A 26,567-nucleotide genomic window follows, 5' to 3' on the forward strand; every position below is an offset into this window, starting at 1 on the left:
GAAATAAAACTTACCTTTTAAAAAAAAAGAAATAAACATTTATTTTTGATGGTTTTTTTTTTTGTATCTGTAATAATAATAAATTAAGTGCACTTGATGGTAACTAAGCCATGTTGAGATGAGTATCTTAATATTTAAATGCTTTTCACGTATTGGCCAAATTATTGTTCAGGTTTCATAAGGCAGAAAACCGAACAGAAAGTTCAGATCTGAACAGGCCTCAGAAAACCAAAGAGGTGGCAACAACCATAGCACCAATTCAGAATTCCTTTCTATTTCTTTCACTTGAGCTCTGACAGGAATTAGTCCGATTCGAGGCCCAACAAAGGCTGTTCCACTACAAAATTATAAATGGTCTGTTAAACACTCATTTTATCGCTTGAAAAAGGGCCTTGGTGCCCCAAACATGTCGTGTGGTGGACAAATAATACAAATGTAACTTGATTATTCTGCCTTCACAAACTCTGGATATATAGCGTTAATAAAGGCTGTTCCACTGTGTGAGGGGGGTGCTTATATTTCAGTTATTTGTAACCAGACATGTCCTGTTTATTTAAATGACATTTAACATTCCCTCCCGCCAAAAGGGTTCCCTTCTGAAGCTGAGGGGGGCACAAGGCATATTTGCCCTTCATCTTTTACACAGAGACGACTAGCCAGCATTCACCCACATCTACTCTCAAATAGTAAACATCAGGCAGGCTTGGAAATCACGTGCTCAATCTCAACTTATTGCTAAGCAACAAGGGCTCGAATGGCGGGGTCGACGTCATCCTATCACGTGGTCAGGAAGACAGGAAGTGGTTGGCCAGCGAGGGGAAGGCACGAAAGGTCAGAGGTCAATATCGTTCTATCCGGCGCACAGATGCTATAACTGGAGGGAGATTCAAAATGGGGTGAGAGAAAAATGGCGGCACCTCGGGAGAGAGCGAGGGAACGGGTGTGAGGAGAGAGGGTTGGCTTTGTGACACGTGAGGGGAATAATAAGGAGGGGGAGGAGCAGGGTCGCATTTATAGGGCTGTGGTTGGAGGAAGGGCTTGTGATCATTATAACGGGTCGGACCGTGTATATTAGTAGAGCCGGGCCAGTGTCGCTTATAGAGAGACACTAGAGATATGTATCGTGTTGTACTGAGGACTAACTGGCTGGATAATCCCGTATTGTGTTGTTACTGCACTTCTCTCAGGGACTTCTTGTGACTACAATATCCCCACAGTCATGTGACTCTCCTCCTACTAATGAGCAATGGCTGAACATAAAGTCACATTCTACTTCCTGTTCCAATCAACAAAAGCAAAACAAGCCTCTGCATAAACAACCCCCCCCTTCCCAGCCATACCTCCCAACTGTCCCTTTTTCGGAGGGACAGTCCCTCTTTTGACAGCTCAACCCGCAGTCCCTCATTTGTACTGGAAAGTCCCTCTTTTCTCTGCACTGAACAGCCAGAAAAAGAAAAAAAGTTTCTCACTTAATTGGCTTTTAGCAGAGAGCCCAGAACAGCTAACAGGTGCAAATAAGATACTTTGTAACAATTTTGAGACACAAAAACACAGTTTAGATAAGGAGAAATATTTTCAAACTTTCATAACCTGCCAAATTTTGTAAAACAAACATGGTAATTAGGGGGTCTGGCCACAGAAAGGGGTGTGGTCAAAAAATTGCTGCGCTAAATGCGGAAAAAAATTTTTTGTCCCTCTTTTTACTTCCAAAATGTTGGGAGGCATGCCCAGCTGCTGCGCCAGCGCATTGTGATAAGGAGAAGCTCAACATAGAGAATTGTGTTACTCCCGGCAGGACGTAGAACTTGACTTTACTTTCAATTTCTGTATTTACCCTGTTTAGTGCAAGAAATAACTGAAACAAAATAGAAACAAAGGCACGCTCCACTCAATGCTTCTGAAAAAACTCCAAGGTCTCTTTTTATTGAGGGGAGAGCCCATAAAACATTCCGAGGCCAAGCCTACGGAACGCATATTAGGACATTGTCAGGGCAAATCCATCTCCTGTATGCGATCTCCTATGCTAGAGGGATGTAACGTCGCCTGCTTTTCCACTCACCCCTTCACAAAGCAGACGTCACACTTCACTTCTCCCTTCTCAGCTGTCAGGTCCTCGCTCCTCACTCTTCCCTCCTCAGACATCCCTCCTGGGTCCTAGCTCCTCCCTCCTCAGCCATCCGTCCTGGGTCATCACTCCAACCTCCTCAGACATCCGTCCTGAGTCCTAGCTTCTATTTCCTCAGCCATCCGTCCTGGGTCATCACTCCAAACTCCTCAGACAACCGTCCTGGGTCCTAGCTCCTCCCTCCTCAGCCATCCGTCCTGGGTCATCACTCCAACCTCCTCAGACATCCGTCCTGGGTCCTAGATTCTCCCTCCTCAGCCGTCGGCTGTAACTTGAATTTGACTGCTGCAATTAAAAAACCTAAAACGCCTATTGGCTAAAACAAGTAACTATAATCAGGGTGCAGGGCTGAATATGCGCACCCTGAGGAGTGAGGAGCTAGAGCTGACGACTGAGGAGGGAGACGATAGGACCCCGAACGGATGGCTGAGGAGCGAGGACCCAGGATGGATGGCTGAGGAGTGAGAAGCGAGGCCCCAGGATGGATGTCTGACAAGGGAGGAGTGACATCAGCCTCGGAGGATGGAGGAGTGACATCAGCCTCGGAGGATGGATGAGTAAAAAAGCATTCCATGTTGGATTCCTCTTGCTTAGGACAGCGCATGCAGGACAACGATTTCCCCTGACAATGTCCTAAAATGCGTTCTGTACAAGCCCCTTCATCAAGTGCTACTCAATGTAGTCTGCCTTTGTTTCTATAATATGGGGGCTCGTGATTGCACCAAACCCAGCATTGTGCACCTCCCATTGGATAACGTACCATTTTCTTTGAAATATAAAGTCAGAAAGAAGTTTGGATTGTGAATAAATAACAGAAGCCCCAAAATATTTCTTAATTAAAACAATAGGCTAACATTTAGCACCCCCATTCATTGTCCTCCCCTCATAAGAGAGGTGGGGGTGCCACTTTGATTTTAGGCCTTGTATAGTAAATTCCCTTTTGGCAAAATGAAACATTTTTAATAAATGCACAGAAAAATAAAAACAAACGGGTGCTCATTGGCAAGAGGTTCTATAAAAAAAATGAGTGGCACCGGGGATTATGGTGAAAGTTTACTGTTTTAAAGGATAAGTAAACCTTTAAAAAAAGTGAATTTAAGGCGGCTATTCTAAGTACTTCTGTTATTTGTTTTTAATTCCAAGATATTAAAGGAGAATTCAACCCTAATGTTAAAAAAAACATACCCCACAACCATACATAGACTACCTCCCCCCCCAGCCTAGCTGCAACCCCTGGTAAATGCCCCTAATAACCCCTTTACTTACCCCTCCGTGCAGATTCTATCCAGCGGAGTTCACGGCAGCCATCTTCAGCCACTTCGGTAATCTTCGGGTCTTCCCCTCGCGCTTCAGCAATTTCCATGAGTTTCAGCGAATGCCCAGTTGTGAGACAAGAAATTTGCTTTAACTGCGAATGTGCCAATACGGCCGATTACCGAAGAGAAGAATATGGCGCCCATGAATTCCGCTGGACAGAATCTGCACAGAGGGGTAAGTAAAGACTTAGTGGCATTTGCCTGGGGTAGCAGCTAGGCTGGGGGGAGGAGGGAGGGTTCTATGTAGGGTAGGGGATTTTTAACTTTAGGGTTTGCTTCTCCTTTAAGGGATACATGTACTGTTAATATGAATGAATTTAGTAACAACAGCGCCACCTGCTGGTCAGTTTCCCACCAGTCTGACCAGCAAGTAGTCAAGAAAGTTGTCAGGAGAATGAAAGAGGCTGATGTTCTTCTGCTTAGGAAAGATTTGACCTTGGTGGTCAGACTGGTGGAAAACTGACCAGCAGGTGGCGCTGCTGTAACTGAATTCATTCATATTAACAGCACATGTGTCCCTTATCTTGCAATTAAAAAAAATAATGATTGAAAATTACAAAAGTGCTTAGGATAGCCCCTCATCAATTTTACATTCACTTATTTTAAAGGTTTACTTAACCTTTAAGTTTCCCCTCATTTTATCAATATCTGTGGTCCTATCTATACATAATACATTATCATGATTTTACATTTTCCTGGATTTTACACCATTTTTTTTCTGGTCCCCTGAAAAACATAAAATGTATTTTCTACTGTATTTATGTGAAATCTCATAACTGTTCCGCCGAGCAGCCCTGCGCTGATGTACCAGCAATCGCTATCTACAAGTGTGATGTGGCCAGTTTCACACGTTGATTTAAAGAGATGCCGTTCCCAAGAAAATGGCAATGAATAGCACGCGGTGCTGATACAAATAAATGACTGTTAGGGGATTATTTATTAAAGTCTGAATGTTAAAAACTCGAGTTTTTTTTTTACTATAAAATCTGAAGTTTAAGTGGAAAAAAAAAAAAACTTGCATTTTTTTGGGATTTATTAAACCCTGATGCTGCAAAAAGTCAGAATCCAAACATCCAGCATCTCAGACCTGCCGAAGTTGTATATAAGTCAATGGGAGAGGTCCCTATCCTATTTGGGAGTTTCTGTAGGCTGTAATGGAATTAGCACAAAAATCTAAATATTTCTGACTTTTCAGTCAAAAATCCATTTTTTTTAGGGTTCATATCAGCATTCATTATTTTTCCAAAGGCAAAATCTAAAAAGTGCTGAGATTCATCCAATTCCTGCATTTGGTCCAGCCCTAATTCATAGTCTTGTTGGGTCCTTTTTAGGTTCTGATGTGTCTGTTGTGGTGAGTTCCTACAAACTGTCAGTACAGGTATAGGATCTGTTATCTGGAAACACGTTATCCAGAAAGCTCTGAATTATGGCCTCCATTTTATCCAAATAATTCACATTTTTAAAACTGATTTCCTTTTTCTGTGTAATAATAAAACAGTAGCTTGTACTTGATCCCAACTAAGATATAATTAATCCTTATTGGAAGCAAAACCAGCCTATTGGGTTTATTTCATGTTTAACTGACTTTTTAGTAGACTAGGGGGCAGATTGATCATTCCTGATTATTCCGTGCTTCCTACTTTGTGGAATAATTTGGGGAAGAACCTCTCCTGTTTCAGCACAATAATGCACAACAGAATGGGTTTGCTGACATAGCTACACAGAGCCCTGACCCCAATGCAACTGAACCCCCGTGGGATGAATTGGAACCCCGACTGTGAGCCAGACTTGATGCCCAACTTCACTAATGTCCTTGTGGCTTAATGGGGTTTATCACTTGTGAAATAACTTTTAGTATGATGAAGAGAGGGATATTCTGAGTAGGGATGCACTGAATCCACTATTTTGGATTTGACCGAACCCCCGAATCCTTTGCGAAAGATTCTGCCGAAAACCGAACCAAGTCATAATTTGCATATACAAATTAGGGATGGGAAGGGGAAAACATTTTTTACTTCCTTGTTTTGTGACAAAAAGTCACGCAATTTTCCTCCCCACCCCTAATTTGCATATGCAAATTAGGATTAGGTTCGGCCGGGCAGAAGGATTGGGCTGAATACAAATCCTGCTAAAAAAGGCATAATCCTGGATTTGGTGCATCCCTAATTCTGAGACAATTTGTAATTAGTTTTCATTCTTTAATTATTTGTGGTTTTTGAGTTATTTAGCTTTTTATTCAGCAGCTCTCCAGTTTTAGCAATCTGGTTGCTGAGGTCCAAATTCCCCTAGCAACCATGCATTGATTTGAATAAGAGACTGGAATATGAATAGGAGAGGCCTGAATAGAAAGAGGAGTAATAAAAAGTAACAATAACACTACATTTGTAGCCTTACAGAGCATTTTTTTTTTAGATGGGGTCAGTGACCCCATTTGAAAGCTGGAAAGAGTCAGAAGAAGAAAATAGTTTCTAATCCTTGAATTGAATCTCATCCATGAGTTTTTCACTTCTGGCCCTTTATCTGATTTTACTTTACATTCTAGCTATAGGGGGATATTCAAAAACTGTAAAAAAGCAAAAATAAAGGCCAATTGAAAATTTTCTTAGAATTGTTCACTAAAACAAGCTAAAGGTTAACTTAAAGGTGAAGCACCTCTGAAGCAACTCCCAGCAACAATGTTCCAACATCTATTGGGAACCCTCCTAGAAAAGTAGGAGCAGTTATATCAGCAAATGAAGGGGCCCCTCGTTACCCATGTTAATCCCCTTGTTTTGGGCATGAGATGCTGAAGGTATCTGGGGAATACATAATGTACAAGTGCACATGTGTAGTACAAAGACCCCCGTATTTACCTTTTTTATTTTCTGTCATCTGGTTTAGGTGGGCGACATTGAAAGAAAGATGACACAGGGGGCGGAGCATGGCCGGGATTGGCTGGCTCTGCAGAAGGAGCTGCACAATTCATTGGATGCTCAGAAGAGACAGGCCGTGTTGGTGGAGAAGCTTCAGGCCAAGGTGACCACAAGGATAGGGTGAAACACATTCTGCACCCCAATCATTCTTTGCTTTATATTAAACCAACACTCTTGTCGTGCATATCGGGAGGCCCATTTATCAAAGTCTGAATTTATCTATTCTGAATACTCTGACCGAATCCAAACGGGTTTTTTTCCCTTATTTATCAAGACATTTTCTGTGCAGGAAAAACCTCGAAAAAATTGTGAAAAAAAAAAAGAATCGTACTAATTTTTAAGATTTTCCACCTGAAAACTCAAATTTTTTTCTGGTTTTTGCCCGAAAACCACAAAATCTTCGGATTATTGCACTAAACCCAGTGCAGATCAAGATATGTTTGACTTATATTCAACCTCGGCAGTTCTAAGATGCCGGATTTTCAGATTCAGACTTTTTCTATCCTCAGGGTATAAGTCTTGAAATAATTTTTTTTTTTTTCACACTAAAAATTCAGGAAGTGATATTCTGAGACAATTTGCAATTGGTTTTCCTTTTATTATTTGTGGAGTTATTTTGCTTTTTATTCAGCAGCTCTCTAGTTTGCAGTGTCAGCAATCTGGTTGCTAGGGTCCATATTACCCTAGAAACCATGCATTGATTTGAATGAGAATATGGAATATTAATAGGAGAGCGTTGGAACAGAAAGACGAGTAATAAAAAGTAGCAATAACAATAAATGTGTAGCTTTAAAGAGCATTTGTTTTTGGACGGGGTCAGTGACCCCCTTTTGAAAGCTGGAAAGAGTCAGGAGAAGAAGGCATATAATCCATAAACTATATAAAAAAAAAAATAATGAAGACCAATTGAAAAGTTGTTTAGAATTGGCAATTCTATAACATACTAAAAGTTAACCTGAAGGTGAACCACCCCTTGAAAGTGCAGGTTTTAGGTGACGAATAGTCGAATTAGAATTCTTAAAGGGCCAGAGTATAATTCTTGAAAATCTACTTTGACTTTTTTTTAAAAAAAAACCTTGAATTTGAATAGCTCCCTAGTCGAATTTGACAGTTTTGACCATAAAAAAAAATAGAATTTTCAATTCGACCCTTGATTAATCTGCCCCTTAGTGTTTCACTAATTGCTTATTGGTTTCTGCTGGTAACGGACTAGCACAGATGCTAAACAGAACCAGTGAAATCAGCCTATGTGTTACACCTATATATATATATATCTATGTTCATCTCAATTTAATGATTTCTTTTTATTTGCCCTCCCCCAACAGGTGATACAGTACCGGAATCGATACCAAGAGCTGCAGCAGAGTCAGGAATGGAGCACGGTAACAGGAGAGACCGAGTTGGAGAGGGCTTTGCGGAGACTGGAGGAGGAACAGCAGAGGTAGGAGGGCCTCTGGGTAAATGGACTTAGCAAAACTGCCAGTAAATAGGAGAACACCAATGACATAAATATGAACAGGTAACTTGTATTGTATCCGTCACACTGTAGGTGCGAGAACCTGGCAGCCGTGAATGCTCTACTCAGGGACGACCTTATCCGCACACAGGAAGCCAATAAGGTGCTCGGGAACGATTTGCACAAACTGACTGCCGATTGGAACAGCTCCCTGCAGGAACTGAAACAGAAAGAGACAGACTGGGAACTAGAGAGAGAGGTATGTTTTAGGCCAATTAAACTGAAAAGTGAAAAGCTGGCCATCCGCATACTAATAATGAACAGAAAGTAATTATTGGCTATCTGTGAATTCGGGGCAAATGCCCGGTGGGCCGCTGTCTGTGTAATGTAAATGGGCTGCACAGGCCTCCCTGCACAGCCTGCTACCTCGAGTTTTACTGTTTATGTCCAGTAATGAGACTGCTCTAAACACCACTAGATGACGCTTATTTCTCAAGTGACTGCAGCTCCTCTGTAGTTCTTCAAAGTAACCACTAGGTGTCAGTACTTCTGGAACCTGTAAGGTAAGGTTCATTTTTACAGGTATCTGTTACGGAGCCTGCAGTCTTTATGTCCTGCCTCCCTGGTACTCCCTTGCGGCATGGAGGTGTAGTTCTCTGGCATATTTATACTTATTAGTGTCAGGGCACACGGGCAGATTTAGTCGCCCGGCGACTAATCGTCTCTTCTTCGGGACAACAATCTCCCTGAACTGCCTGCTATAATGACCCCTCTGGCTATAATGAGAAATCACCAGTGGGATGGTGGCGCTTCATTTTCCGAAGTTGCTTCACAAGGAAACTTCGGACGACTTCAGCAAAACAAAGCACAGCAAGTGTCGTTTACCTGGCAATTTCTCATTCTAGCCGGCGGGAAGGTAGGGTAAGGCAGTTCAGGGAGATTGTTGCAATTAGTCGCAGGGTGACTAAACCTCCCCGAATATGCCCGTGTGCCCTTACTTATATTTATTTCTCAGCATATTGCTGTGTTTCCTGAAAAATTTAAGCAGCCAATATCTGTTAAAGGAGAATTAAACCCTAAAATTGAATGTGGTTAAAAATGGCATATTTTATATAGTGAACTTATTGCACGAGGCTAAAGTTTGAGCTTGTCAATAGCAGCAATGATCCAGGACTTCAAACTTGTCACAGGGGGTCAACATCTTGGAAAGTGTCTGTGACACTCACATGCTCAGTGGGCTCTGATTGGCTGTTGAGAAGCTAAGCTTAGGGCTCGTCACTAATTATCCAGCAGAAAATGAGCTTCCCTGGCTGTAATATAAGCTGATGCTACAGGTTTGCTGATTATTCAATTCTGATGCTAATTGCACTGGTTTCTGTGCTGCCATGTAGTAATTATGTGTATTAATTACTAATCAGCCTTATATTGTGACATTTCTATTCTATGTGTACTGTATATTGTGAGTGGCTCCCTAAGCTCAGTAAGTGACAGCAGCACAGAGCATGTGCAGTGAATCAGCAGAAAAGAAGATGGGGAGCTACTGGGGCATCTTTGGAGACACAGATCTTTACTGCTAAAGGGCTGTGGTTGCCTTGGGCTGGTACAGAAGCACACAACATCATGTACAACATTTCTACCTACTTCTTTAGTTAGGCTTTACTTCTCCTTTAAAGACTATGAAGCTGTTTCTACTGTTGATGCTTAAAACGTTCATCCTTTAGCCTGGGCCTTTGATTACTGTTGCACTTCAACTCCCACCATTACAGCAACATTTTAGGGCCACATGCAGAATTCCAGGTGAAATTAACAGTTTTGTGTAATGACTATGAAGCCACTTATGAAGATACTTAACTTCTTTAGTCACACTTTCTCTTTTGGTGAACATTGTATTGTGCCCCTCTACTTTATGGTGAACTTGTCATATTTATACAATCTTTTCTCTATCAAATAAGTTAATTTCCCTTAGCAAATACAGGTATGGGACCTGTTATCCAGAATGCTTGGGTTTTCCAGATAACAGATCTTTATGTAATTTGGATCTTCATACCTTAAGTCTACTAGAAAATCATGTAAATATTAAATAAAGCCAATAGGCTGGTTTTGCTTCCAATAAGGATTAATTATATCTTAGTTGGGATCAAGTACAAGCTACTGTTTTATTATTACACAGAAAAAGGAAATCAATTTTAAAAATCTGGATTATTTGATAAATATCTAAGGTTTTAGAAGTTATTATTGTCTGGAATATTAGAAGGGGGTGTATGTTCCTGAGATACAGATTTATCCAACTGTAAACCTCTCCACTCCATAGGGTTACAACAGTCAAATAAAAGGAGAGCACTCTCGCCTTCTGCACATCTGGACTGACGTTGTTGCTTTTCAGCGCCATTTTCGAGAACTCAAAACTGCAACAGAGAGGTATGTATTTTGTGGTGAGCAATGCAAAATATGACTGTTATTTTTTACTTTTTACTAGAAATGTTTCTTTCCTCAGAGACTTATCATCGGTACGTGCTGATTGGTCAAGATGTCTGTGCCTCATACAGTCTTGCAGCTCATCCTTAAAATCATTCAAGATCCAAGGAATGCCAGTTCTATCATCACAATCACCAGAACCTCCGGCATACCTTCTATTGACTTGGGACCATGGAGTTAGATCAGCTGACCAAGAGCAAGAAGAGCCCCCAGAAGAGCAGGGGATGGAGTCACACCTTACAGAATCCAGACATGAAATGGAGCTAATGAAGTCCTTAAATGAATCACTTAAACAGGAAATTGTATCCAGCCGTCTATTGCTTGAGACATCAGGACAAACATTAGAGACAATGAGGACTCAATTAGACATATCAGAAGATAAAGTCTTTCAGGTACAATCACATGTTGAAGCATTGGAAGAAGAAGTCCGATCAGTGAGATCACAGTTAGAGGCAGCTCAAGAAGAAGTCACATTGCTGAGATCACAGAAAGAGACATCACAAAATGAAGTCTTTAGTGTTAGGTCTCAACTTGAGACAGCAAAAGAGGACATTAGGTCAACGCATATAGAACTAGTGACAACAGGGGAAGAATTAAGGTCAATAAGGTCTCAAGTGGAGACAGCACATGAGGTGGAACAATCTCTAAGATCAAAGGTTGCTACATTGGAGCAGGATATTAGAGACACGAGGTTACAGTTGGATACATCTAAACAAGAAGCAAAGTCAACGGAGTCACGACTAGAGGCCCAAATCGAAGAGACAGCTATTTTGAGATCACAATTGGAAGCGGAGGAGGAAACATCACAGCTAAAACTGAAAGCATCAGAGCAGGAAATCAAAGCTTTGAGGCAGCAAATTCAAATGTCAGCGGCTGAATTAAGTTTTGTGAGGTCAGAGCTGGCAGGATTTACACTCGAGGCTGAATCATTAAAATCACACCTGGAGACCTACGAGATGGAGGCAAAGTCACGACTTGAGGATAAGAAGCAACAGTTGCGAAATAGTCAGAGAATGTAAGAAAAGGCTAAAGCACAAGAAAACCCATTTACTGCATGTTCCCTTAAGGGGCCTTCTACTTCTTAACCACACCACCTATATTCTCCAACACAGCCCTGTTTGCACATACCTGTTAATGGTGGACTGCCGCCGTCTCTGCCCGCCTGATGCCCTCTCCCAGCTCTCTGGCATTCAGGAACATGCTCATTGGCACAAATCTTGTTTCCCAGTCAGTGAAACCTAGCAACACCAGATATCTGGGAAAAGGACATCTAGCAGAGAGAAATGGAACATGCCATACCCACTGTTCTACATTTTATTAACATGTATGGGAACATGTATGGGCATTATTGAGCTCTGTGCGTGGTGTGGGTCAGGACGGGATAGAAAGTCCGCTGCTGGCCACCATAACAGGGCCCCACCTAAGTTAAAGGGATACTGTCATGGGAATGGTTAATAGTGCTGCTCCAGTAGAATTCTGCACTGAAATCTGTTTCTCAAAAGAGCAAACATATTTTAATATTTAACTGCCCCAGTCATGTGACTTGTGCTGTGATAAACTTCAGTCACTCTTTACTGCTGTACTGCAAGTTTGAGTGATATCACCCCTTCCTCCCAGAAGCCCATCATCAGAACAATGGGAAGGTAACCAGATAGCAGCTCCCTAACACAATATAACAGCTGCCTGGTAGATATAAGAACAGCACTCAATATTAAAATCCAGGTCCCACTGAGACACATTCAGTTACACTGAGTAGGAGAAACAACAGCCTGTCAGAAAGCAGTTCCATCGTAAAGTGCTGGCTCTTTCTGAAAGCACATGACCAGGCAAAATGACCCGAGATGCACCTACACACCAATATTACAACTAAATACACTTGCTGGTTCAGGAATGAAATTTTATATTGTACAGTGAATTATTTGCAGTGTAAACAGTGTCATTTAGAAACAAAAACTGTCAGAATCCCTTTAACATGGCATGCCCCCAGAAAGCCTCAGGTATTAACCCATTAACCATTTGGGCAGAGGGCCTTGCCAACATGAAATATAGGGCCCAGTAAGAGAAAATATGGTCAATGCATGTACAAACATGCCCCTGACCCACCCCTGCTGTGCCCTACCAGCCAAAGGCTCTATCTATAGAAATTGGTTTCTGCTCCTTTAAATGTATTCCTTTCTATTTAAGCTTGATACCTGGGCATATCTGTCCATGTTATCATAACTTTACTGTGTATTTTATTTTATTCCACGGCCCACTCCATGCAGGCAGCAGTCTTTTGAAGTTCTAGAGTCCGAGCGATCTGCTGTGCACCAGGAGTTGATACAGTGTCGGGAGGATCTACTGCGCTCACGTCTGGAAGGAGAATTATGTCGGGAAGAGTGCAAAGGCCTTCGGAGTGCTCTCAGTGAGGTAGAGTATGCTGATAAGAGATAGAGGTATCACAGCCCCATGAGCAACAAGACAACAGTGTGAGCATGACAGATCACTTACCAGGTGTTTTTGCAGGCAGAGACAAAGAATGTTGAGTTAGCCAAGACTCAGAGCAGGCACAAAGCAGAAGTAGATAATCTTCAAGATGCCGTCAGCAAGATGGCCGATTTGAACCGGGCCCTGTCCCTGGATAAAGTGGAATTAAACAACCTCAATCTTCAGGTACTTAAATAGATCATGTTTTGTGTAGTAATTACTGTTTGCTGCCTTTCTTTTTATCTTATCCCATCTGTTCCCTACGGGCTGCAGCTGGAGAGGGAGGTTGCATCTCTTAGAGAGCAATTGCAGGAGTCAGAAAAAGAGTTTGCACTGGTGCGAGAGCAGCTTCATTCAGACCTGAGTGCAGAGATTGCCAAGAGACAGCTTCTAGCACAAGAAAATCAAGGTGCAGTTGAGAGCCTAGAAGTCGAGCTAGCGGATGTCCACAGAGAAAGAGAGAGACTACGGGCTGAGCTCACGCAGGTATATTGTATGTATGTATATTTTTATTTAGCGCTCCTTGAGAGCAAAGCACTGTACAGCAGAACTATAACTTATTAGGAACAAACAAGGGGTCACTGCATTAAGTGCATTATTAGAAATACAATTCAAATAAGTATAAAATATAATAACACTACAGATTAAGTGCTCAGTGTCTAGGAGAAAAAGGATGGAGGACCCTACCCTAGGCCTTACAGTCTGAATGGGAGGGTAACTTACAGACACAATTCGGAGGGGTAGTAAAGGCTGTAGGTTAAAGTGTGTGTCACATATAAGTGTCAGTTCCCAGTTCAGGTGTTATCCAGGTGCTCCCAGATGTAGTCTTTGAGTAGATATTGAAGGAGGATTCTCTCCAGAGAGATTCAGGAATGACATTCCAAATATAAAGAGTAGCAATAGAGAAGGGCTTTATACGGTAAACAGCAGTATTAGTGGGGGATACAACCAAGCGGTTGCTCTGAGAGGAGTGAGAGGTTTTGGCCAGGAACATATAGAGAAACAAAAGATGAGATGTAGTTAGGTGCAGAGGAGTGCAGGGATTTGAAGGTTATGAGGAGGAGTTTGTAAGTTATTCTTTGTTTTATAGGAAGCCATGATAAGGACTTCAGCAGGGGAGGGGCCTGTACCCTTTTGGATGAGGGGGAGGAGAATTCTGGCAGCAGTGTTTAATACAGACTGTAGAGGGGAGAGATGGGAGTTAGGGAGGCCAGTTAGTAGCAGGTTACAGTAATCTAGTCGGGATAGGATGAGAGCATGCATGAGCATCTTGGCTGTAACAGGTGGCAATAATGCGCAAGAAAAAGTGAAAAGTGAAATATGATCAGAGAAGGAGAGAGAGGAGTCAAAGTTTACTCCCAGACAGCGAGCTGAGTTGACAGGGTTAATGAGCATGCCAACAATAGAGATAGTAAAGGGGGGGGGGTAGGACCAGACTTAGGTGGAAAGATGATTAGTTCAGGTTTAGTTAGGTTGAATTATGCTTTTTCTTTGGCCCTATTTTTACAACTGGAAGAAGGTAAGAGCACCATGACAGAAGAAAATGGTACAATGACTGTGTTGCATCATAACCCAACTCAGCCAACCATCAGTTCACTTTAAAGGACAAGTAAAGCCCACTTAAATAAAGTTAAAAAAAAAAACCTGAGAGGGTTTGGTCTGCGGGAGGGACTTTAAACAAATGCGCATTGCGCACTACACTATGTAATTGATGATGCGATTGGATGAAAATGACACCCGGGTGAAACGCAAGAATTGGTTTTATAAAAAGCAGCATCGCTTGTGATGTGAGCAGAGTAATGCATGAAAATGATGTGGTTTAGGTGGAGGGACTATCGATACACAGAGTAAGAGTATTTGGGCTTCCTTGTCCTTTAAGTAAAAACAGGATGAAAACAGGAGGGGTTGATATCACTCAAATTTGCAGTGCAGCAGTAAAGAGTGACTGAAGTTTATCAGAGCACAAGTCACATGACTGGGGGCAGCTGGGAAACTGACAATATGTCTAGCCCTTCACATTTCAAAATGAAATATAAAAAAATCTGTTTGCTCTTTTGAAAAATGAATTTCAGTGCAGAAGTCTGTTGGAGCCACACTATTAACTGATGCGTTAAACAGAAGCCTGTTCTGTTTTAGGTCCCAACACACAGATACATTCATTTCCATAACAAAAAAGTCATTATTTTTGGAAGTTCCTGCCAAAAAGAGTAAACTATCTCCAAGTGCAATTTTATAATGGCTACAGAAATGCATATGTTCTTGCTTTGTAGTAGTAAATACTGACGGAAGTAGAATTCTAACTTCTAATAATTGTATTGGTATCTATCTCCCAAGGTGATAGACCAGCTGGAAGAGGAGAAAGGCAGATGGGCCCAAGAGGCAGAGACAATGGAGCGAGAGAAATCTACCCTTACTGTACAGCTAGAAGTAATAGAAAGGGAATGCCATGACCTGAGGGAGAAGCTGAAAGATACACAGTAAGTATCAGTGCCACATATGTGCTGGTAGTATAATTTTAGCAGGAATATATAATCGTGGCATAAAGAGTAAGTTTGTGTGTGTGTGTGAATACCCCAGGTAAAAATCTGTCTTTCAGTATAAATATCCTCCTTAAAGGATAAGGAAAGCTACCAAGACAGTATTTTGCAAATAGATTAACCACAATAGTGCAAGCTAGAACTCTATATTTATTCTGTAGAATACTTTACCATATCTGAATAAACAGCTCTAGAAACTCTCTGTTTGTTTAGGATACCAGCTGCCATATTAGCTTGGTGTGACATCACTTCCTGCCTGAGTCTTTCCCTGCTCACTTATTGCTCTGGGCTCAGATTACAAGAGGGAGGGGGAGAGGAGCAAACTGAGCATGCTCAAGCCCTGGGGGTTTAAGCTGAAAGAAGCAAGTCCATGTATACACAATAGAAGGAAATAAATATGACCTTTCTGATAAAGCTTACTTCACTTTAACCTTTCCTTCTCCTTTAAAGGTTGCTTGCTTAATTTCCTATGATAGTGGGAAGCATTGTCCCTGAGATTTTGCACAATATGTTATTTATTTATTTCCATTAAACAGACAGTAAAGCTAATATAAGATGCATGTTTTTTCCTCTGACGTTTAATGCCAACCTTTTTTCAGCCTTTACTGCCCCAAAAAATGCACCCTAGTGGAAATCCACCCAGAGTAGGATTCCATGCCTGTCAGTGCTTAGTAAACATGGCATCAGATATATCCTCCAACAGCATTTTGTTTTTGCGCACAGAACATTCATATTTTCTCTTTCCTTTGTTCAAATGCATGGAAAATGCAATGAATTTTAGAAAAGTGAATGTAGTATTAGAATAGAAAAGCATTAGAGGGCAAATGGTATTTGCACAGCTACATAGAGGGTTGTTTTTAAAAATGAAACATGGTTCCATGAATATAATATAGGCAAACATTTAATAAAAGTACCACTGTTGTAGACAATGGGAAACAATGAGAGTGTTCTGCAGGGCAGTGGGAGGTTGCAATTTGCAACCCAGTGAGGTGTTTGTATTTGCTGCCCCCTTCTGTCTGTGTTTCCTCCTGGTAATGTGGAGGAAAAACTCTAAAACCACACAGGCAGGCTAATTGGCTCCTTATAAAATAGACCATGGTGTATGTGAATGTGGTAGGGACCTTATATTGCAGCTCCATCAGCAGGGACTGATGTATATTCTCTGTAAAGCGCTGCAGAAATGTGTCCAAGCAATTTAAATACCAGAAAAAAATGTAAAAGGAAATCCATATGACTGCAATGCACTATATCAATAAACAACAATAACTAGTAAGTATAGCAAGAATAATACCTAAAAAGTTCTCTTATCTTTCAGATCCATGAAGCAGTCTCTTGAGAGTTCATTGTTTGCCTCCCAGGACAGAGCATCCCAGCTTGACATCTCTTGCAGCCAGCTGAAGATGGAGTTTTTATCAGTAGCGCAGTCTAAAGACACAATCCAAGGTGGGAGACATACTGACAATGACAATATATATCATTGTGGCAGAAAGATACCGGCAGTTACACCCGCTTGTGGATTTTTTCAGGTGAGGTGTCCATTCTCCATGCCGAGAGGGAGACGTCAGAGAGGAACCTGCTTGCTCTGTCCCAGAGACTGTCTGACATGGAGCAAGAGTTGCAGGAAGAGAGAGCACAGAGATTGGCCATTGAAAATGCTAAGGTAGGTTTGGGGTATAATAGAAGCATATTTATTTAAAGCTGTGTTGTGCTGCACAGGCCTGTGGCTGGCCTAGGTGTAACTTAGTAGCAGTACTCTGCAGACCTGTGGTATACAGTGAAATACAAGGTGGTGGGAATGCTCTGCAGAAATAAAGCTAGTTCTATACATACATATTGGATAGTGACTGTGAATCTGCCAGTGGCAGGTCCAGACTGGGATTCAAAATAGGCCCTGGCATTCCAAGTGCACAGAGGCCCAAAAAGCCCCCACCAGCCCACAAAATAATGATTGTTTATGGCATCTTACAGCAGCTCCTCTGGCATTTGCCAGAATCCACAGGTTGCCAGTCCAGGTCTGTTGAGAAACCATTATAGCAACTACACAAGTGAATTCAATGTGCATCCCAGTAACAAAACAGCAACAGAATATAGATTGTCCAGTTCATTCAGTTTAAATGAAAGTATTACAGTGGTGTCTAATAATTTGAATGAATGAGCTCAGGATTGCCTATGTATCTGTGACAGGGGACATGCTGACACTACCAAGCACTAATAGCAAAGAGTTTTGAGTAATTGTGAGGGAACTTAAAGGGGATGCCTGCCTTTTGTAAAGTCCTACTAAAGTGGCAATAACCTGCCGTTTGGGGTGGGGGTTATTGGATCATTGTTCTGCCTGTTCCATAAGTAACAAGTAAATCTCATTGCAGAATGAATTAGAGATTGTGGCAGATAATCTGAATGAGGAAATATCCCTAAAACAAGCTGCTGAGAGACAAGCAGAGAAAGAAAGGGAAGTTCAGAGAACGCTGCAAGAGTCGCTGGAAAAAGAGCAAGAAGTAACTATGCATCTTCAGCTGCAACTTAAAGAAGAAACTGCCTCTCTGAAACTGCTTGAGAAAGAGGTGTCTTATCTCAGGCAAAGCCTGCAAGACAGCCAAACTGAGAAAGAGACTGCTCTTTACAACTTAGAGCACCAGATTCTAATGAAACAAGAGCTGGACCGTGAAATTGAGATCTTGAAACAGGCCAACAGAAGCTTCCAGGAAGAAAAAGAAAGTGCTCTGATAATCACACAGCGTAATGCTTACACTATAGAGGAGAAGGAAAGGCAAATTATAGAGTTGAGAAAGACTGTCCAACTTTGCAGTGAGGAAAAAGAGACCACTTTAACTTCTCTAGCACAATTAACCATGACTGTACAAGAGAGAGAACGTCAAATCAGGTCTTTGAAAGAAAATATTCAGAAGGTCCAACATGAAAATGAAGATGCTGTCACTGCTTTAGAGCATTATAAAAATATCGCCAGTGAAACAGAAGCCCAAGTGGTCCTCCTAACAGAGCGTATCAGAGCGTGCGAGACAGAGAGAGACATTGCTTTGAAAGCAGAAGAGAGCAGTCGCATTATTTTGAGCGAGAAGGATAGAGAAATCAGTCAAATGAAAGAGACAGAAAAAGAGAGTCAGTGTAAAATGGAGAATGTCTTGAAGGAATTAGAGTCTCAAACCATCATCGCACAAGATAAAGACACTTTACTCCAGACATTAAAACAGAGGTTGATGGAGTGTGAGCTGGAAAAAACAAGTGCTCTTAACTCATTGCAGGATCAGATTTTAGCTCTAGAGGAAAGAGACACCGAGATCAGTCATTTAAAAGAGGCAGCTCAGGAAAGAGAGATAGCACTTTGCACTTTAGATATCCAATGCCGGACCATTGAAGACAGAAATAAAGAAGTGGCAACACTGAAAGAAGCTCTACAAAATAGCCAGGAGGAAAAGGAAGCTACCCTTGGTTGTCTGGAGTCCCAAAATATAAAGTTGTCAGAAAAAGAAAGCGAGAAACGATTGCAGGAAGAGAGAATTTGGTCTCTGCAGAAAGAAATAGAAGAAGCATTTCTAATTCTGGAGAACAAGGAGAAACTTTTAGGGGAGAAAGACACTAAACTGACATCCTTGCAGGAGGTTGTGCAGGAATGCCATAGACAAAAAGAGAGTATGCTAGTTCAACATATGTTTATTGTACAGGAAAGAGACAGAGACATCAAGATACTGCAAGAGAGTTTACAGAGGGAGAAGGATTTGATGAAACACACATTAGATCAGTGGGATTCCCAAAGAGAATCAGCTAAGAGACAAAAAGAGATAGAATTGAAGTCTCTTTTGGATAGAATTTCAGAGCTTTCCCAGGCTCTAAGTAAGAAAGAAAGTGAAGCAGTACTCCTGGAGAGACAGGCCAAAAGAGACAGTAAAGTTTTTACAGAGCAATTAGATTCCCTTACCCAGCATATAGAAGAGAAAGAGAGAATGTATAAAAACAATAGTGAAGTTCAGAGGGAGAATAGGAATCTAATGCAAAGAGTGTCAGAACTCACCCAAACTGAGGAGCACAGAGAAAAAGACATCAAAGTCCTAAAAGAGAGGTTAAAGGAACTTTCTCAGACATTGACAGAGAATGAAAATGAAACGGAACGCATGAAACAACAGGCAGAAAAAGACACCAGTGCACTGAAAGTTAGAGTATCGGAGCTCTCATCGGCTGTCATAATGAGAGATACTAAAGAGTTGAGAAGGGTAGAGGAGATAAAAGCTTTGAAAAAGGAAATAGAAGTGTGTGAAATAGCCTTGAAAGATAAAGAAAAGCATGTAGAGGATGAGAGGAGACAAAGTGAGCGAGAAATAAGCTCACTGAAACAGAGAGTAACAGAGCTTTCTGAAGCTCTAATTAGCACAGATGTACAACAGCAAGAGAGAGAAATAGAGGTGAATGCACTGAAAGGGAGACTAGAAATAGTTGAAAATGTCCTGATAGACAGTGCAGAGAGAGCAAAAGATGACAGGCAGATTTTCCACAATCTCATAAAAGATCTTTCCCAGGATGTACTTGGAGAAGTATCTGAGGTTGATAGAGAAAATGATACTCTAATACAGAAAGTTGAGCTGTTTGGAAGAACCCTCAAAGAGAAGGAGAAGAAATATCTGGAAGGCAACAGAGAGAGGGAATTGCTAAGACAGAGAGTCAATGAACTTTCACAAGATATTTTTCATAAAGAGAGAGATGCAGCAGAGGAAATTAAAACTCTGAGAATGGAGACTGAAGAACTCAGACAAGCTATGATAGAAAAGGAGAAGAAGAAAGCCGAGGATCAAAAGTGGAGTGAGAAAGAGATGGAGGCCCTGCAACATAGGGTGAAAGAACTTTTACAGACTCTGGAAGAGGATAGGATGGCATCAGAAATAAGGCAAGAAGAGCTGGATCACCTGAGATATGATATGAACAAGCTCAAACAGGCTTTGACAGAAAAAGACAGTGAGTTAAGAGAGGAAGGGAAACAGCATGAGAAACAGATTTGTTTTCTTCAGAAAAAAGTGTCTGAACTCTCCGAAACACTAATAAACAAAAATATCCATGAAGAGGAGATGGAAGGGCAAGTGAAAGCTCTGAAAGGAAGACTGGAAATAACTAGCCATACCCTTTTAGTGAAGGAGATGGAGGCAGAGAAACAGGAAAAAGAGAGACAAACGTTAGCTAAGCTGATTTCAGAACTTTCCCATGCTGTGATTGGGGAGGTTTCTGAGGAATCTCAAGACAAGAGTCTAACAGAGAGACTTGGGAAAGCTGTCAGAGAGAATGCAAAACAGTTTGAAGAAGATAAGTTGGAAATAGAAACTCTGCGACAACAAGTACAAGAACTTTCTCAAGCTCTTTTACAGAAGGACAGAGAGGCAAACATGATACAGGAGCAAATGGCAGCTGTGAGAAGAAAGAAGGAAGAACTCAAACAAGCCTTGAGAGATCAAGAGCACAAACAAATTGACACAGATACACAGAACCACAGTGAAAGGGAGGCTCTAAGTCAGAAAGCAAAAGATTTGTCACAGGCTTTGATAGAGAAGGAAAGAGAGGCAGACATTTTGAAAGAGGAAGTAACAGCTGTGAGAAGGAAGGAAGAAGAATACAAACAAACCCTGAAAGATAAAGAGCATGCAAAAATTAAAACAGATGTACAGAATGGCAAAGAAAAGGAGGCTCTAATTCAAGAAACAGAAAAACTTTCACAGGCATTATTAGAAAAGGAAAGAGAGGCAGACATTTTGCAAGAGGAAGTGAAAGCTGCAAGAAGGAAGGAAGAAGAACTCAAACAAACCCTGAGAAATAAAGAGCAAAAAAAAATGGAAGCAGATAACCAGAATGAGAAAGAAAAGGAGGCTCTGACTCAGAATGTAAAAAACCTTTCACAGGCTTTATTACAGAAGGAGAGAGAATTTGAATTGACAAAAGGAAAGATGGAAGATCTTACCATTCAAATAAGGGACCTCAGAAGATCACAGATAGACAAGGAACAAGAAATAACTGAAGAGGAGAGGCAGAGCAGGAAAGAGATAAAAGCTTTAAAATTGAAAGTCACAGAACTCTTTGAAACTCTGATAAACAAGACACTCCAGGAAGAAGAGAAGGAATTGAAGGTAAAATCTCTGAAAGGAAGGCTGGACATTTGTGAAAATACCCTTCTCGTGAAAGAGAAGGAGGCACAAAAAGAGAAGCTGGAGAAAGAATCTCTAAAGAACCAGATTTCGGAGCTTTTCCACACGCTGGCTGGGGGAATATTTGAGGGTGAAAGTGAAGACAAAGCCTTGATAGACAAACTTGATTTACTTGGAAAGAGTTTGAAACTGAAGGAAAAAGAGTATGAGGTAGAGAAGAAGGAAAAGAAAAAACTGAATGAGAAAGTGTTGGAACTTTCACAGGCTTTGCTAGAGAAGGAGAGAAACTCTGAAATGATAGAAAGAGAGACAAACTCTATGAGAGAAAAGTTAGGAGAACTTGGACAAGCACTCATAGAAAAAGAGCAAGAGAAATCAGTGGAGGAAGCACAAAGTGTAAATGAGAAGAAGTTTCTGAGACAGAAAGTGACAGAACTTTCACAGGCGTTGCTACAAAAGGAGATAGATGTTAAACAAGAGCTGGAAACCCTAATGGAGAAAATTGAAGAGCTTGGGCAAAATTTGGTTCAGAAGGAAACAGAGATTAAAAATGCAGAAAAAGTGAGAGAGCAAGAGAAAAAAGAACTGCAATTAAACCTAACATCACTTTGTCAGTCTCTGAAAGAGAAGGAAAAGGAGGTGGAGTTGACAGGAACAGAGCTGAAAACAGCGAGGGAGAAGATAGGAGAACTCAGACTGGTCCTAATAAATAAGGAAAGAGAAATAATAGAGGAAGATAGACGACGTGAACGCGAGAAAGAATTAATGCAGAGGGTGGAATCACTTTCTGACGCTCTGCTAAAAAGTGAAAGAGAGACAGAATATGCAGGTTTGGATATAAAAGCTCTGAAAGAAAAAATAGGACAACTTGAGCAAGCTCTCATAGAGAAGGAGGAAGAGGTAAAAGAAAGAGCAAAACAAAGTGAAATTGAAAAGGACAAATTTAAAGAGAGGGTGGCCACACTTTCAGAGGCCATGGCAGAGAAGAAAAGAGAGGCAGAGATGAACAGAGTCCAGATGGAAAGTCTAAGAAACAAGTTAGTGGAAGCTGAACTTGCCCAGACAGAAGAAATGCAAGAAATAGAGGAGAATTTAAAGGATGAGAAAGAGAGGCAGGCTCTAGGTGGAACGCTGACAGAACTTTCCAAAACTCCAACAGAAGAACAGATTAAAGAGACAGAAATTGCAGCCCTTGAGGTTAAGATAGCACAACTTGTACAAACTCTGACTCAAAAAGAACATCAAATATGGTTGAGTGAAGCAGAAAGAATGGCTTTGGGTGTGAGGTTCAAAGAAATAACTCAGGATTTGAAAAGGAGAGAATTGATAGAAATAAAAGAAGATGAAGAAAATGCTTCACTGTTGAGAAAACTAATAGAATTGTTTAAGGTTCTAAAAGAGGATAAAGAAGCAAAGCAGAATGAATTATTAAGTAATAAAATTACAGAACTTTCCCTGTTTCTGGAAAAGAAGAGGAGTGGGATTTTTGAGAGAGTAGCAGAACATAAAGTTCTCAGGGAAAATTTGGAGAAACTTGGCCACTTGATATTTGATGAAAAAGACTCAAAGGGAGAGAGTGCCTCTGTAAGAACAACAAAGCTGGACAATGAGATAAGAGAAGACATGAGAAACATCCTGGATATTGATAAAGGGAAGCCAACAAAGAAGGAGGAACAGGGGAGGTGTAGGCTGATGAACGAGGTTGATGAAGAACTAGAGGAAAGTGGCCCCTATAGTAGAGAATGGGAGAGGAACACAAGTCTGGGTGATTTGTATCAGAAGATAGAGACTCTTCAGAGAGAAAACAATGAGGGGAAGCAAAGGGAGGAACGTCTGAAACACAGGCTCAAGAGAACAGAAATGGCATTGAGACACACAGAGTCAGAGGAGATTGCCTGGAGGGAAAAGGCTCGGGAACTGGAAGCCAAGAACAGGGCCAGACAGGTGAGAATCAAATGTACAGAGGCATTTTTTTTAACTATGGCAGTAATCATAGCAAATTGTCCTTAGATTTCAGAGAATTGCTTGCAGGAGAGTTTGGTCCATTGAATCAGAGAATCTGTTTCCCCAATCATATTCCTCATGGTATTGTGGAAAAAGTCATGTGATCAGTAGTTTCAGAAATGTAAGTGGTGTAAGAGCAAAAGGTGTCTGATAGAGATAGTAAGGCAGCGAAAAGAGCTTCCATACAGGGCATATAGGGGATCATCCAAAGAGATCTAAATTCTTCAGTGCCAGAGCTTTAATGCTGCTTAATGAATAGAAATTGCATATAGTCATTAGACATCATGTATGCATTGAAGAAGAAAAGCTTAGGTCCAATGTAGCACTAAGGATTTGACTCAACCTAGTCTTTTGGATCAAGAAGGGGCAGATTTACTAAAGGGTAAAGTGACGTCACTATCAAAAATTTGCCGCATCTGCAGGGAGTTCGCCAATTTACTAACAGACGTAGACGACAATTCACTAGCGAAAGAGATCGTTACTATTGCAGTTTCATGCCCTATTGCCAGGCGAACGATCATTACTCCGCAAATTCACTAAAGTGCAAATTGTACAGAACGTTTCGCCAGAGTTTCCTGCGTCACCTTAGACCTGGCAAACTGATAAAATGAAGCTACGTCCTCCTCAACCGTATGTCAGTGACATCATATCCTGTATGCAGAAAGGTTCTAACAACCACTGGCGTTTTTTCATATTTTAAAGTTGGATTGTCTTCAAAAGTTCTAGCTATTAAAAATGTTTGTTTTAACCTTTTTTTAACCATTTTTTAACCATTTTTTTTAGGGTGGGCTCATGTCTAGGGGATTAGAGGATCTCTTTTGTCTTTATTTTGCTTCCTTGGACATTTATAATAAATGGCCACTTGAAGCATTTGCACCAACATCTCTAATAAAGACGTATATATGTCCTATATGTACCCGCCCTATTCACATTGACCTAAGCGTAAAGGCACTAAGAAAGTTTCGCTAGGCAGAAAAGAACGTTAGTGAAAGTTCCATATGAGATGCTCGCGCTTACAAATTAACACTAACGAAACATCGCCAGTGTTTGGCTGCTGAGACGCAACTTTGCATTTTAGCGAATTAGTGTAACGGTAGCCAATTTTTGCCGCAGAGAGTGTGGCGAAGCCTTCGCAGATGAAAATTCGACCTTTAATGAATTTGCCCCTAAGAGCCAGTATGCAAGTAGCCATGCAGCTAGTGAGTGCATTTTGTGGTGGGTATACCTGATATGTTCTTACCTGCCGTCCCTAGTTCCACACACCTGCTGCAGCTCGTGGCAGTTTAGAAGAAAGACTGGAAGTCCTACAAGGGACAGTGGCAAGACTGGAGAATGAGAAAGGTGCACTGGAAATCCGAACCCTGCAGCTGAGTCAGACCCTGCAAAGAGTAAGTGTTTGTAACGGACCTGTCTTTGTGAGCCTTTGGATTTGTTCTGGCTGAGAAACTCACCCATGATCTTCCCTCAGGTGGAAAGTGAGAGGAGGAATCTCCGAAGGGAAATGCGCAGTCTCACCATGATGTCGCCTCAGAGTTCTGTGGCCATGCAGCAACTGAAGGTCAGTCTATGGCAATGCCCAAGGATGATGGGCTTAAATACAATAACTTGAGATTTATGTTTTTCTCTTTTTCTAGGATGTAGGGAGCTCTACGTCAACGCTAAGCTTGCTAGACTTGCAAAAACAGGTGAGTGATAAAAACTAGAGAGGAAACGGTGGCTAGTCATCAGGGTGCTGGGTCAGAGCTGAAACAAAGTCTTCTTCAGAAAAACCAAAGCACTTTAGCCCTCAAGCCCCCATGTTCTGGGCTGCTGTCAGTTACTGTACCTGAGCATAGGGACCCACTCACAATAAACAGTTACTCTATACAGTATACTATAAGGGCATGATATTGGGAGTATGGTGGCTGGTTGCGGATACACATGAAATTGCAGATGGAAATTTGGGTTCATATCTTTGCAGGTGTCCCTCTTAAAGTCACAGCTGAAGGCGGAACAAGAACTCCGCTCGCATTACATACAACGTTGTTCACGCACCAATGATGATATCATGAATCTACGCAATGATCTTACTGAATCACTGGCTACTGTGGTTAGTGATCCTCGACCAGAAATCCTGGAGAGAGAAACCGCCCGACTGGATGATACTCTGAACCACAGTCTTGGCCTTCCCTCTACCTGACTGGGCTCCTGTCAACAGAGGAACTAGACTGGTAGTTAGACTAGAGAGTTGTTGTGAATGTTGTTCAGGTGCAGCACCACGTGAGTGAATGTTCAGGGGCGGAGCCTCATGCGTGAATGTTGTTCAGGGGCAGAGCCGCGTGTGAATGTTGTTCAGGGGCGGAGCCGCATGTGTGAATGTTGTTCAGGGGCAGAGCTGCGTGTGTGAATGTTGTTCAGGGGCAGAGCTGCGTGTGTGAATGTTGTTCAGGGGCGGAGCCGCGTGTCTGAATGTTGTTCAGGGGCGGAGCCGCATGCGTGAATGTTGTTCAGGAACAGAGCCACATGTGTGAATGTTCAGGGGCAGATCCACATGTGTTAATGTTGTTCAGGGGTGGAGCCGCATGCGTGAATGTTGTTCAGGGGCAGAGCCGTGTGCGTGAATGTTGTTCAGGGGCAGAGCCACGTGTGTGAATGTTGTTCAGGGGCAGAGCCACGTGTGTGAATGTTGTTCAGGGGGCAGAGCCGTGTGCGTGAATGTGATGTATGGACAGTGCAGTGAGTGTATAGAATAGTGTATAGCCCCTGAAAGTTGTTACAATGTCCTTTATACCTTCCTACATGGTGTTATCAGTGTATAAGATATATTGTAATAAGCTATTTAGTTCTGTATTAACTAGAGATACAGGTGCAGTTACTCCTGCTTGTACAATCAATATTTATGTATTTATATTTGTCAATATAGTTTTTATATGAAAAACTAAATTTTTGGTTACAAGATCAAAGTGAGAGGACGTTTCTGTTACCTGGGCCCCTTTTGTGAGATCAAAAAGCCAAAACACACCCCCCAGTAGCCAAACACTGGCAACATTCGGCCTTGTAGCAATGGAAGAGGAAAGTGACCGCTAGATTGGAACACTGAGCTGAGGGGGAGGCACCAAATCCCTTAAAAAAGTGATGCTTTCTCCAGTTGCCTGTACTT

The 26,567-nt window shown here is 41.6% G+C and overlaps 1 protein-coding gene across 2 annotated transcripts; it reads left to right on the plus strand.

The window, feature by feature from the left end:
* The first annotated feature begins 780 nt into the window (after nucleotides 1–780).
* On the plus strand, nucleotides 781–26,365 carry cep250.S (centrosomal protein 250 S homeolog). 2 transcript variants are annotated; one of them, XM_041570829.1, is made up of 18 exons: nucleotides 834–896; nucleotides 3,404–3,616; nucleotides 6,322–6,456; nucleotides 7,679–7,794; nucleotides 7,903–8,068; nucleotides 10,121–10,227; nucleotides 10,304–11,299; nucleotides 12,549–12,693; nucleotides 12,790–12,936; nucleotides 13,024–13,236; nucleotides 15,085–15,227; nucleotides 16,603–16,730; nucleotides 16,814–16,947; nucleotides 17,654–23,368; nucleotides 24,682–24,816; nucleotides 24,897–24,986; nucleotides 25,063–25,113; nucleotides 25,389–26,365. In XM_041570829.1, the coding sequence occupies exons 2-18, from the start codon at nucleotides 3,575–3,577 to the stop codon at nucleotides 25,605–25,607; spliced, it is 8,682 nt and encodes a 2,893-aa protein (XP_041426763.1). In that variant the 5' UTR covers nucleotides 834–896; nucleotides 3,404–3,574; the 3' UTR covers nucleotides 25,608–26,365. The 2 variants fall into 2 exon arrangements, with proteins under 2 accessions (XP_018082756.1, XP_041426763.1); XM_018227267.2 differs by lacking the exon at nucleotides 3,404–3,616 and having other exon boundaries at nucleotides 781–896.
* Nucleotides 26,366–26,567: the final 202 nt, after the last annotated feature.

Source organism: Xenopus laevis, chromosome 7S (assembly GCF_017654675.1).
Source record: "Xenopus laevis strain J_2021 chromosome 7S, Xenopus_laevis_v10.1, whole genome shotgun sequence".
Lineage (NCBI taxonomy): Eukaryota > Metazoa > Chordata > Amphibia > Anura > Pipidae > Xenopus > Xenopus laevis.

Bases quoted from the DNA above. Each gene is read 5' to 3' on its own strand.
- cep250.S (XM_041570829.1), top strand. From the start codon at position 3,575: ATGGCGCCCATGAATTCCGCTGGACAGAATCTGCACAGAGGG. The intron at 3,617-6,321 runs GTAAGTAAAGAC...CATCTGGTTTAG, and splicing joins GACAGAATCTGCACAGAGGG to GTGGGCGACATTGAAAGAAA. The intron at 24,987-25,062 runs GTCAGTCTATGG...CTCTTTTTCTAG, and splicing joins TGGCCATGCAGCAACTGAAG to GATGTAGGGAGCTCTACGTC.